We start from the raw sequence: 12336 nt of genomic DNA on the forward strand, positions 1-12336 counted from the left end.
TATATTAAAATATATAGATATATGTATATGATATACATATACATATATATATTTCTGCGTTGTGGCATATTGGTTTGACTTTGGGATGTAGCCTGAGAGGCTGAGACTCGGAGACTGTGAGGCTGAGATTTTCTCTTGGGTCTTGGAATGTACGGCTCTTATCCTGCGGTCTGGTTGCTATCCTTAGTATGGTTGCTTTTAAAAAAAGTTGGATTTTTGACCGAATTGACCAACGAAATTCGTGTAGTGATAAATTCAACACTCGAGCGTTATCAGTACTCGTTTACATCGGCACTGTTCGGACTCCATGTGCTCACGCAACAGTTCCAGTGCACTTTGAGCACGATACTTGACGGCTTACCGGTCCACCACTATATCGACGACATAGTTAGCGCTAGCGTCGATTATGACGAACATATTAAGACGGTGCAGAAGGTGATCCAACGCTTGACATACCACAGTTTTAAGCTTAACCCCGCCAAGTGCCACGTTGCTATTCCCGAAGTGATGATCCTAGGGAAGAAGGTGTCGGCACAAGGCATAGACATTGATCATGAGAAGCAGACCAAGCTTATCGACTGGCCTACCCCACTACGGTACAAGTATATAGCCTCCGCCTTAGGTTTGGCGAATTACCTTCATGAGCATCTCCTCAATTTCGCGAGCACTGTCGCACCCTTTTACTTAAACCGAAGGAGCTGATCGGCGATCGTTGGGAGGAGAGACATGCACAGGCGTGGCAGGCGATGAAAAATGCAATTGTTAATGCAGTAGCGTTGCACTTCCCGGTCGACGGTCGACGGTCGACGGTATATCATTGAACTTAGAAACCGACGCTAGTGATTACGGTTTGGAGGGAGTGTTATTCCAATGGGTCAACGGGAAGAAACACTATTTAATGTTCTTTAGAAAGACTCTGAACCATGCGCAGCAGAACTACGCTACACCAATGAAGGAATTACTAACTTTTTGTGTATGGGCTTACCCATTTAGGGAACATTTGGATGGACAACGGTTTGCAGTTTTCGCGGATCACAAGGACCTTTTGTATATGAATACATAGTTCAAGCTTAATCCGATGCTCCAGAGATGGCACCATATTATCGCACCATTCAACTTTACCATATCACATATACCAGGAGAAACGAGCATGCTTTCGGGAAAGTTGAGCAGAGTACACGAGGGGACAGCGGAGCAAGACGAACCTGAAATACTGTACACAGATTGTTGGCAGTTATTCTCTAGTTACTTTGAACAAGCACAACAACACTTCGGCCCGAATAATATAGACGTATTTGCGGACCCAACTAACGCTCAGCTCCCTCGATTTTGGATTTAAAGACGATGGGGAGGGTGCGTTTGCCCACGACTGGTCGACGGTCGATGAATGGATGAACCCACCATGGGAGAAGATACACGGAATGTTGCGCAAGATAAGGACTGATTGTGCAAGGGAAACTGTATGTCTAGCATGGGTGCTAAGGGCACCATGGTTTGGCTTGTCCAAGCAGTTGTTGCAGTCAGAGCCAGTGCTGGTTCCTCGAACGCCACATACGTTCTTCAAGTATGCTAAGTACGCCTGTGGCAAGACACCATGGGGACACACAGTGATTGCACGGGTGGGGCCTCCTAGCGGGTTCAAACTGGACCCGTTGTTTTCACAACGACTTGGGTATGCAGAACCAAAACACACGGCGTACGTGATATGTTTGGATACGGCATGAGAGATCTCGGTGGCAATGGCAGACGCAGAGGGTCAACCGGCGTTTGGGTGAGCGACACCAGAAGAACAACAGCGCCGTACGCGACTCACTCAAACTCAACACGAACAAGGACATCATGGAGCGGCCGACACAGTCCAACAACTCCGACATAATGGCCATATGTGGCCGGGCGCACTCGAATTGGCAACGGAAGTCAAACGGCAGTGCGCTATATGTTTGGGATATGATACGCTTCTAAGGACTTTCACACGATGATTAGTATTGACGCGCGCTACCCGTGGGACCATATTCAAGTTGATTACATCCCTATGCCACTTGAGTCCAGAAGAAAGAACAATTATATACTTCACGTCCTGGACATCGCTACAGGCTACTTAATCCTTCGAGCGACACCGGACAAGACGAAGGAGACGACGGCGCAGACACTAATAGAAGTTTTTGGCGAGCATGGTTTCCCACGTATGATCCAGACGGACATGGGGAATGAATTCACCAACAAAATAGTGGAGCTCCTGGTCCAAGAAGTGGGGATGCTACACAAGGTGTCACCGTCATATCGACCCCAAGTACTAGGTGCTGCTGAACGACTACGATGGGACGAACGTCTTCCGTTTACGACGCTCTATCAGAACCTTCGGATATCCAGACGACATAAGAGCGCGCCGTTCAGTGTATATTTTGGCCACCGTCACGTACCGTTTGCCGATTTTACTGATGAGTTACCAGATACCCAGCCGATGACGAACGACACCTGTGCCCAACGGTTAGACCAGTTGCAGGACACCATACTGCCGACACTCCACCACATTGCGAAGAAGTATACAGGTAAACTCACTAAGACAATTGACCGCTTGCACGCTCATGACCTGGTACATTTCGACGAAGGTGATATGGTAATGGTACGATCGGAGGGCAGAACGACTAAAGCAATGCGGCCGCTGTTTGGGCCGTATGTGGTTAAGGCTAGGGTCGGACAGCGCTATGAGTTGGCGAATAAAGACGGCTCTGCACCTCCAGAATTCAATGGCAAACCGGTACGGGTGAAACTCCTCCGGTTAGTGCATCGGCGCACAGGCCTACCACTTAACGATGAATTGTGGACAGAAGGAGGTGTTGAGTTTCGCCACATTATTACACACCGCAGTAATGATGCTACAGGGAATTTTGAATACTTGGTGAGATGGCGCGAAGGCGTCCCCACGTGGGAAACATCGGAGGCTTTTGATGATGCCAACGATATCGCGGCCTACCACAAGGCCTCGCAGACACGGACACGTAAAACGCCAACGTGCCCAGATCTAACATTTATCTTTAGATATGACTACTCGGTAGGACGGTGCGCTCGAACCGTGATTTTCGAGCCCTCTAGCTCTCAGAGGTTAAATGCCAGCGCACTGCTTTAGCTCCCAGAGGATAACTGCCAGCATACTGCTCTAGCTCTCAGAGGATAAATGCCAGCAACTAAGATACTTTGGGTATTCCTTATCATCTCTAAAACTGGCACACTTCTATTCGGTCGTGCTTCAGTTTGGGGGAGTTGTGGTCAGAATACAAGTACTTAGGTTTATTTTAGTTTTACTACAGTTTTTACAGTTTATCAGAATAATCTGATAAACTTAGTTTTTGCTGACTATTACATCACATGACTCATGACTCATAATTAGAGTCATGAATTTTACAATTACTAATAAATGTACAACGTCTCCCTCTCTGCGGAGGGAGAACGTTGAGATACAGTTATCTAGCGTACACTTACTACATACTTCAAGGTGGCTGACAAGGCTTGGGGTCCGCATACCCATGACGGCTTTGCTCTCCCGGGCAACAACCATTTGCCGAATTATTTTTCCCCTTCTTTGGAAGGTGGCGCGTTTTCCCAATCGTGGATGTTCCTCAATTTGTGGGTCAACTGCCCGTGGGCCGCAATACCGCGTGTGTTAGCTAAGGTTATTGCGGATGAAGCGGGCATCACGTTGATGTGCCCTTATCTCCCTGATGCGCCGTGGTCCCAGCCCATGTTGTCGTTGTTATCAAGGGAACCCATTATTATCCCGCCGGAGAAGGGTGTCTTCTTCCGGTATGGGCATGAAGGAATGCTACCGCCGCGCTGGGGTCTTACGCTGTTGTGCCGTTTGTCGGCCAAGGGAGCCAAGTATCAGGTCCCTAAGGACTTTTGGCGCCAGTGTGGTGGTGTAGCGAGCGGAGCCACTCGCTCGGTGCTCCGGACTAATCCGCGAACAGTTGCCCCCCAACCCACTCCGGTGGAGTCGGCAGCGCTTGAGCGTCAGGCGGCACAGGCCACAGAGCCTAAGCGCAAAATGCCTGATCGCCGTGTGCGTGGGGCTAGTGCTCGCCATGAGCAGGTCCAGGCTGCCGTGCAGCGGGGCTTACCTCAGTCTAAGGAGGAGGTCGAATCTGCTGTCAAGACGGCTATGGAGGGCCCTTCTCCGTACCATATTCGTGGTTTTGTTCTCTCGTGGCAGAGGTCCACAATGTGATTGCTGCCACGCACAAGGTATACATACATGCAGATACTGATAAGCTCGTGGGTAAGTTGTACGCGCTGTATGGTTGGAACGGCCTGCGTTCGTTGATCCGAGTGATCAAGCGTTCGTGTCACCGGTGTCAGCTTCGTGCTCCGCATGGTACACAGGTGTTGGGTTTGCTTCAACAGCCCAAGCGAGCGCGTGGTCTATTAGATCATGTCTTTATGGACTTTGCGTCCGTACCCTAGACCTCAGCTGGGTTCTGCTCGTCGTAGACAGAGCCACCTCGATGGTTCTGATGAAGCCTTCTCGTTCTAAGAGTGCTCGTAAGGCCATTAAGTTCCTCAACGAGATTGTTCATCCGTGGGGTCAGCCCAAGCTATACACGTGTGACAAGGACTCGGTGTTTATGGCTGAGGAGTTTACTGAGTTTGCACAGCAGTCCGGCGGTGAGGTGCATGATGTTACTACTGATCATCATCAGGCCAATGGCGCAGCTGAAGCCATGGTGAAGGTTGCGCAAGATTGGATTCTCAAGTCTATGACCGCTAAGGATGAGTACGATTGAGTCCCTTGGTGTTACAGGTTTCGCAACTGTTATAACGCTATGACCACAACCACTCAGGGGTTGCTTCGTACACTATGGCTACAAACCGTGTGTATGATGGCGAGCGTGAGTTCAAGCTGGAGGCGGACGTGCGTCGCCTGCTGGCCACTGAAGGCTCGGCCCGTGCCCTGGTCCGTGATGCTGCTGCCCTTCAGCGTACCCAGCGTGCCAAGAAAGCGCAAAGGGCGAGGGTGAATAAGATCCGCAAACCTGCCCCCGACCTTGCTCCGGGGTCCCTGGTCAAGTTCAAGACTTCCCCGAATCGCCCGAAGGCTGAAGATAAGTGGAAGGGACCTGCTACTATTTGCTCGCATGACGGCCCGGTGACATATACTATCTCTTTCCGGGGCAAGGAGGCGCGTCGGTACAGAACGCAGCTCCGACCGTACATATCCCCTATCTCCCCTATTATTGGGCAAGATGTGGATTTGATATTTTCTGGAGAGTATGAGCAGTGGCATTCCATGCGATCTCCTTTCCGCACGGCTCCGATTGAGGAACGACGCGCGAATTTTGTCTCTAGCATCGACCTTTGTGTTTCAGTTAATACTAGCTTAGATCACAATTAGTCATTAGGCAGTGCTCTATCTTTTTCTTTGGGCGGCGTTTTTTATCAAATTTAGGTGATTTTGGTTGGGATTTCGTTGGCAGCCATGGTTAAGCAGACGGCGGTTGTGTTGACGGGTTGAGATTCCGATAATCTGTGGGCATGGTCCGAATATTTTGATTTGGTGCGTACGAAAGTTGCCTACACGGGCCTGGGTGAGGGCCAGGCGACAGAAAAGGTGCACATCGTGAAGCAGGCGATTACACAGGATTTTTGCATGTCGCTTCAGGGTCGGATGCTCCTGCCAATGAGAGCAGATCCGGATTGGCTTGTGGCGTACACCAGGCTCTATGCTGGAGTATGGCCCAAGTTTAGCAAAGGAGAAAAGGCCTTGGCGGTGGCGAGTTTTGCGAGATCGCTGCGCCAGGATACGGAGAGGAAGTATGAGGTGCTACAGGAGTTAATTGTGTTCATGTGTGGGCGATCAATGTTGAAGGTTTTGGTAGACGAGGTTGGTGACCAAGAAAAGAACCCCTCAGTACCCGTGGCATCGGCTACCGACTACCTGGCTGCCATGCAAAAGCGGTTGGCGGCATACCAGGCGGGAGCCCCGGTTGTGAATTTAGATGCACTAGAACCACCCCGTCCGTCAGGAGAGCCAAATAGAGCGATGGCGAGGGCGATCAGCGAGGTGACGAGGCAGTTGAGGCTAGCGCCGAAAACTGCGGCCGAGAAGCGCAAAGAGGCCAGGCGGGCAGCACGGGCGGTCAAGAAGTTGGAGGCAGCGAAGCAAGGGGAGCAGCGTGAAGCAGGGCTGCAATCGCAGCACCTGTCGGGCCTAGCAGGGGCGAGTGATGTGTTGCAGGCTGTTCCTGTAGCCCAGCCTAAGGAGGTGGGCCAGCGAGGGGCCGAAATAGCTCGCGCTGCGTCCCAACCTCTGCCGTACTTTATTGAGGCAGAGGTCGATCAGTTCTGTACGCGGTACACGAATTGCCGCGAACAGAATCATACAATCCTGGCGATGGCGGATGGAAAAATTGAGCGGTATTTGCTCTCTCAGTGTGTCACGGTCTCGAACTTTCTCGACGCAGTGTCCTAAGGCCCATTTGTGAATGCTGACGTCAGTGTCTTTTCTTGTTCGAAATCCCTAACATTGATCGTTTTGATCAGGGTGACACTTTTTGAACTATCTTGTATTCACTGAGGCAGGAACACTCTTCTGTCACTCAAACACACCTTTGGCTTACCTGCCACGTTTTGGACAAACTGTATTTACATGGTGTTGTTCCCCAGGCGTTCTTTTGTTGTTGTGGTAGCTCCTTATTTTCTTTCTTGTTTCTTGTTTGTTGGAAGTCGGAATACTTGCAATCTGGTCCTCTCGGAGCACTCCGTTCTCTGCTTAATAAAGCTTCTATTAAGTTTCCCCCGACGTTTCAATTTCGTCACTCACTAGTGTAATTTGTAAGTTGGATCTTATCTTGTTGACTTACCTCTGTAAGGATATTGTAAAAAATGTAGAGTATGGAGAGTAGCTGAAAGATATGAGACAAGTGATACAATAGACTACTTCTCAAGTACGGTTATCTCAGCTAGGAAAAGTCCCTAGCCTGAGAGAACCGAACTGAGTCTTTATTTGTGCTTTCACTAGACTCAAGATTTACTTGAGTGTTTCTCTCACACGGGGAGTCCCTGTATAGCTTACCGGTATTACCACTAATATTTCTGATGACTCTAATATCAGAAATATTCCAATTCAAATTCCAAAACTCAATATTTGATTATTCTGGGATTTGGGATTTGTATTGGCTTTTTGATAATCTGGTCTCTAGATGTTACATTATTGAAGATTCTAATATCAGGAATATTGGATCCGGACCACAAACCTCAGTATTTGAAAATTTAGTGGTTCTAGGATTTTGTGCACAGGGCTTTTTGATGATCTTGTACCTAGAAGCTACAATAATAAATGGCCAAGACATAAATGAACATAAACTTGAGATGTATACAGAGCATATAAGTAAATATGTAGCTGGAGTATTTTCTATCGGGGTAGAATTGAAAACTGCTGCAAATCTATAGTAGGGAGGTGGGCACGGGCTAATTACGACTCTGATTGCATTGGAAACTACATATTAGCTAGGTTTATAGATTGTAAGTGCTGTAGAGACTATACGTCAATCAAGAATTACTCATGGCCATCCAGCATACTGCCCAGTACCACAGTAACATAATCATGCGGTTATGACGATTGGCTATTGGCGCATTTAGTACAGAGTCCTGACGGACGCCCTTTTTGTGAGGAAGGCGTCTGATACAAATTCTATTGAAACTATTGAACTTGTTTCTGAAGGCTGGTCCCTCATATCTCGACTCTTTAGAGAAACCTGAAATCGCTGACCAGAGAAAACACACCAATTATCATCCAATTTTCTGTCATATTTATTAAACTGCGAGTTCGCAAAAATTATCTCAAGACAACCAGCATAGTCGTATACACCTCGGCAAAAGAGTCTTAAGAATTCTATGTACATTTATAATAATTCGTCTCAGTTCTTTAAAGTCGGTCGTAGGCAGTGTCTTGAAGAAGCCGCTCGACCTCCGACATTGCCGGATGGTATGGTGATGCCGCCTTGAAAGCTTTCAACGAGTTAGAAACCTGAAGCGAAAACGCATACAAATGTCAGTCAGAGCAGACAAGAACTATTCATTTATTCGCATCGCTTGCTTACTAGATCACATTATATTTTTTATGGTCTAATATTCAACGGTGATTTGCAGCAAAACGGATCAAGAAAATCGTATCCGATGCTAGATGAAAAGTAATAAAATATTAAATAGAGCATGTGCATCTTCGCCCCGCCAGTAGTGCTGCACCTCTGTTGAGAGTCCCCAGGTTCAGAACGAATATACATCAATATCACATGTACGCGACATAGAGCTGACAAGCAATCCAAGTTCGTATGGGAGGATAAATACAAAACAGTACGACATGGCAAAACGAACTACACTGTCGAATGTCATCAAACGGCCAGAAACCAGCATACCTGTTGGAGTAGTCCCATTCTATGCTGCTGCACAATCTTGTCGTTGCGATCCAGGCTCACCAACGCAGTTCGGACCACCGAAAGCTTCATGACAGTGCCTGTCTTGAGATTTGTAGACAATTGCTGAATCAACGACAAGAGGACGGGCTGTGGTATAGTTGTACGGTATGGTATTAGTACTTTGATTGTGAGCAGGGAAGTGGGAAGGGAGAGGGAGAGTGTCAGTGTCGGCCACGAAGACAAGCGCATGGCTTATCGCTCAGTTACCAGGCTACGACTGGACGCAGATACAACGTCATTTTGAAATCTTCGGGATGTGGCCACACCCGGCAGCAAAAATGTCTAGTACAATGGGTAGTATTTCCGGAATTCAATACCTTACAGATCTAGAACAGGGTAAGCGAAAATAAATAAATCGGACTTCCTTCTGAGATAAGAGAAGTCAGTTCCCGGCATATCACGCTATTCGAGAATGCTCTTTGCGAACATTTGGAGCAGGCGAAGTCATAATTCTGCTACAGTGTCGTTTGCTCTTTGTATCTATAGGTAGTGCTCATATAAAACTTAATTGTACAAAAACGAACAACCCTCTGATAATCCCGAAAAGGGCTTGCTGGCACATTACTCTAAAGGCAGTTTCAGGGTTGGAATAGCATGCTTGACAGCGAGTAAATCGAGTGGTACACCGCACCCACTAAGATGGAAAACATAATTCTCACAGACACGCTTGTACTACATACTGAGTGCATCCCGCGCAACCGGTTGCCTAAACTGCTCACTGAGACAGATACTACTGATACACCAAGCTGCGATACTAATAAACCTATCCAGGTGAAGGTCAGACTCACCTGTGAGATGACTGGTGGCTGGCTCTTCAGGATGCGTTCCATGTCTAATGTAGTGCACAGGCGCTCCAGTGTGGGTAGATGCACCGCATTCAGAGATTTGTTGAAAGCCCCTTCGTACTTCTCGGCCAATAAAAGTTTGTTAATAGCCTACCCGAGCGAGTTGGAAGGTAGTTTGCGAGGTAAATAATTTGGCGGCGGTAGTAGAGGAATGCGTTGATCTTGCCACGTAAAACTTGCCAGCGTATGTAATGTTTGGAGGCAGTCTACATCAGTGAAAACATCAACTCAAGATGACCCGTGTTCTCTCGTCCATGCATTTAAAAAATGTTCTTTGGGTTTGATTTTGTGCGCTAAGCTGACAGAGAGCGGCAATACATTAACTTGGCTCATGGCAAGGAACAATATACAAGCATGCTTTCTACTCTAAAATAGCACTAGTCGTTAATGTGTGGGAATAAAACAGTGTAAAGCACATACCGAGGAACACGATACCCTAAAACCGAATCCACACAAGTTCTATGCGACACAAACCCAACAAACAAGTAAACGTAAGCAGACAGCCCAAGCATTCGATGGCGTTTTCTACAAGACATTTCTGAGAACATAGAGTATCTATGCTGCATACAGGACCTACCGCCCAAAGATCTTCCGGGGTTTCGCCGGGTGCTGGCTTAGATTGGGGTTGCGCTGCAGACTGCCTTTGCTGTGGCGGTGGTTGTTGCTGTTGTTGTTGTAGTACTTGTTGGTGTTGTGGCGGTCGTTGTTGCTGTGGTGGCGGCTGTTGGTACATCATCGGCTGTGCATTCGAATTGCCATAGTCATTCCGTACTTGTCGTTGTTGCTGCTGCTGTGGTTGTGATTGATGGTGTTGTAGTTGTTGCTGTATTTGCTGCGGCTGCGCTTGTTGCTGTTGTGTGAGGTGCTGTGATGCTTGTTGCGGTATCGGGATAGCAGTGGGAGTAGTATATCCTGAACGCACTACAGACTGTGAAGACGACTGTCGTGAAAGCATATCTGGCACATTGGCTGATGCTTTAGTGCGTTGCTGTGCTTTCTGCAGGAAACATGCATAATTGTGTATTAGTATACATTTGATATCGACAATTGCTTGGACCATCCTATACATACTGATATAGATTTGCACTTCTACACGTACATTTTGTCACGATACTGATACAAAAAGCGGAGAATTATATACTCTACATCTCTACATAGACATACACACATACAGCTTGTAACACACCCAACTACCAGGTCCTTAAGCATAGCCGTCTCGGAGTCTTGCACTGCGGTGACCACATTTGTTGCTTGCGCGATATTGGAAAGTGCGTTCACATATTGCCTAATATCGCTAAAAATTCCACATCCACATAATAATCCCACATATCGATATAGATACATATTCATCGAATAAACTTCTTACAGTGGCACGTTTCAATGCACAAATACAGCAAGCACCACACCACTTACCAAGCCCATGAGTACGGCCGTCTTGGAGTCCTGCACTGCCGTTAACACGTTTGCGGTCTGTGAAGTAGTGATGTCGAGTGTTTCGCTCACTTGGCCCAAGCGCTGCGTCAACTGCTGAACGGCAGACTCAGTATTCTGTATGGGATTTAGGCACAGGTTTAGTGAGCATTCGCAACACATACGGATACATACTATATATATACATATATATGTATATGTATTATATATATACATATACATACATACATACATACATACATACATACATACTACATATATACATACCCACACCCACCCACCCACATATATATATGTACATATTCATCTTCATACATACATACCTACACACACACTTGCACACAATATATATATATATATATTATATATGTATGTGTATATATATATTATATATATGTATGTATATATATGTATATATATACATAGATATACATTTATAACATATATATATATATATATATATATATATTGACACGGTTATATATATATTAGAAACGCATATAGGTGTCCCGATCGTCTCACACGGGTCTATGTTTGTTAATTATAAATCAGAGAAAAAAGAGTAACATGAAGCACGCTCTGGCAAGCATATACCGAGTAATCATACCGACAAGCTTTTCCCGACATCTCCTGCGACAGAAAACTGCTGCGATTGGGTCCTGATGACGTCGATGTAGGTGTCGGTCCTTTCTGTGAGGGCCGAAGATACCTGTCTAAACATTTCTCGAGTGGCCGCTTCACACGCCGGGATCATCGCCTGATATAGTAATAAGGGACGGTTAGACGGTCTTATCTGGGGTCTAGGGTCTTTGGTGTGTGTGTGTGCGGTGGGGGGGGGTTGGGAAGGGTTCGAACGTAAACCGCTACAAGCGCTGGAGTGCTGTGGAGCGACTACATAATTGTGCAAATAGATGCGCACATGCAAGCTTGCTATACGCACTTGTGGTTAGAATTAAATGCCTGTCACACATAATCACGCAGACGTAACATGTAGCATCAAAAAGGACGAACCAAGTTGTAATTCTAAAGTCTGTTCTTGTATGATGTTCACCTCGGTCCCCGAGGATAGATATGGTTCATCCCAACACAAGGTAGCACAAGTTCAACCCACTTGACTTCTTATCTCTAAAAATGGAATAGTCTCACCTAACAAGTATAGCAGCTAAACAATACTCCACTTAGTTTACGAAAATAAATACCACAGCCGTTTGAAATCTCAAATGTATTCACTTCAGCATACTCCATTGTATACCATGGCGCACAAGTTAGGCATGTTCCAACTACTTGCTTTGCGCATATTTGATATACAATCCTTCTATACCTGGATATAATAGGACAATATAATAATAAAACAATATAACAATATAATAGTATAATAATATTAGTAATATAATAATATATGTAGAAAACAAAATACAAAATAAAAAACATAAAACATACAATAATATAGATATATTATACATATGTTATTTGTACATACATACATACATATATACACATACATACACACAAACACATATATATATATATATGAATATACATATATATATATATATATATATATATATATATATATATATATATATACTACT

The 12336-nt window shown here is 46.0% G+C and overlaps 2 protein-coding genes across 2 annotated transcripts; one reads left to right on the forward strand and one right to left on the reverse strand.

The window, feature by feature from the left end:
- Positions 1–4852: 4852 nt before the first annotated feature.
- On the forward strand, positions 4853–6463 carry SARC_11393 (hypothetical protein; the record flags this gene model as incomplete). Its single annotated transcript, XM_014294522.1, has 2 exons — positions 4853–5351; positions 5508–6463. The coding sequence occupies 2 exons, from the start codon at positions 4853–4855 to the stop codon at positions 6461–6463; spliced, it is 1455 nt and encodes a 484-aa protein (XP_014149997.1).
- Positions 6464–7785: 1322 nt separating this feature from the next.
- Positions 7786–11503, reverse strand: SARC_11394 (hypothetical protein). The gene is made up of 6 exons (XM_014294523.1): positions 11352–11503; positions 10727–10861; positions 9891–10310; positions 9257–9403; positions 8409–8555; positions 7786–8020 (listed from the first exon to the last, which is right to left on the reverse strand). Exons 1-6 carry the CDS (start codon positions 11496–11498, stop codon positions 7919–7921), a joined length of 1098 nt encoding a protein of 365 aa, XP_014149998.1. The 5' UTR covers positions 11499–11503; the 3' UTR covers positions 7786–7918.
- Positions 11504–12336: the final 833 nt, after the last annotated feature.

The sequence above is a fragment of the Sphaeroforma arctica genome (assembly GCF_001186125.1).
Source record: "Sphaeroforma arctica JP610 unplaced genomic scaffold supercont1.1665, whole genome shotgun sequence".
Lineage (NCBI taxonomy): Eukaryota > Ichthyosporea > Ichthyophonida > Sphaeroforma > Sphaeroforma arctica.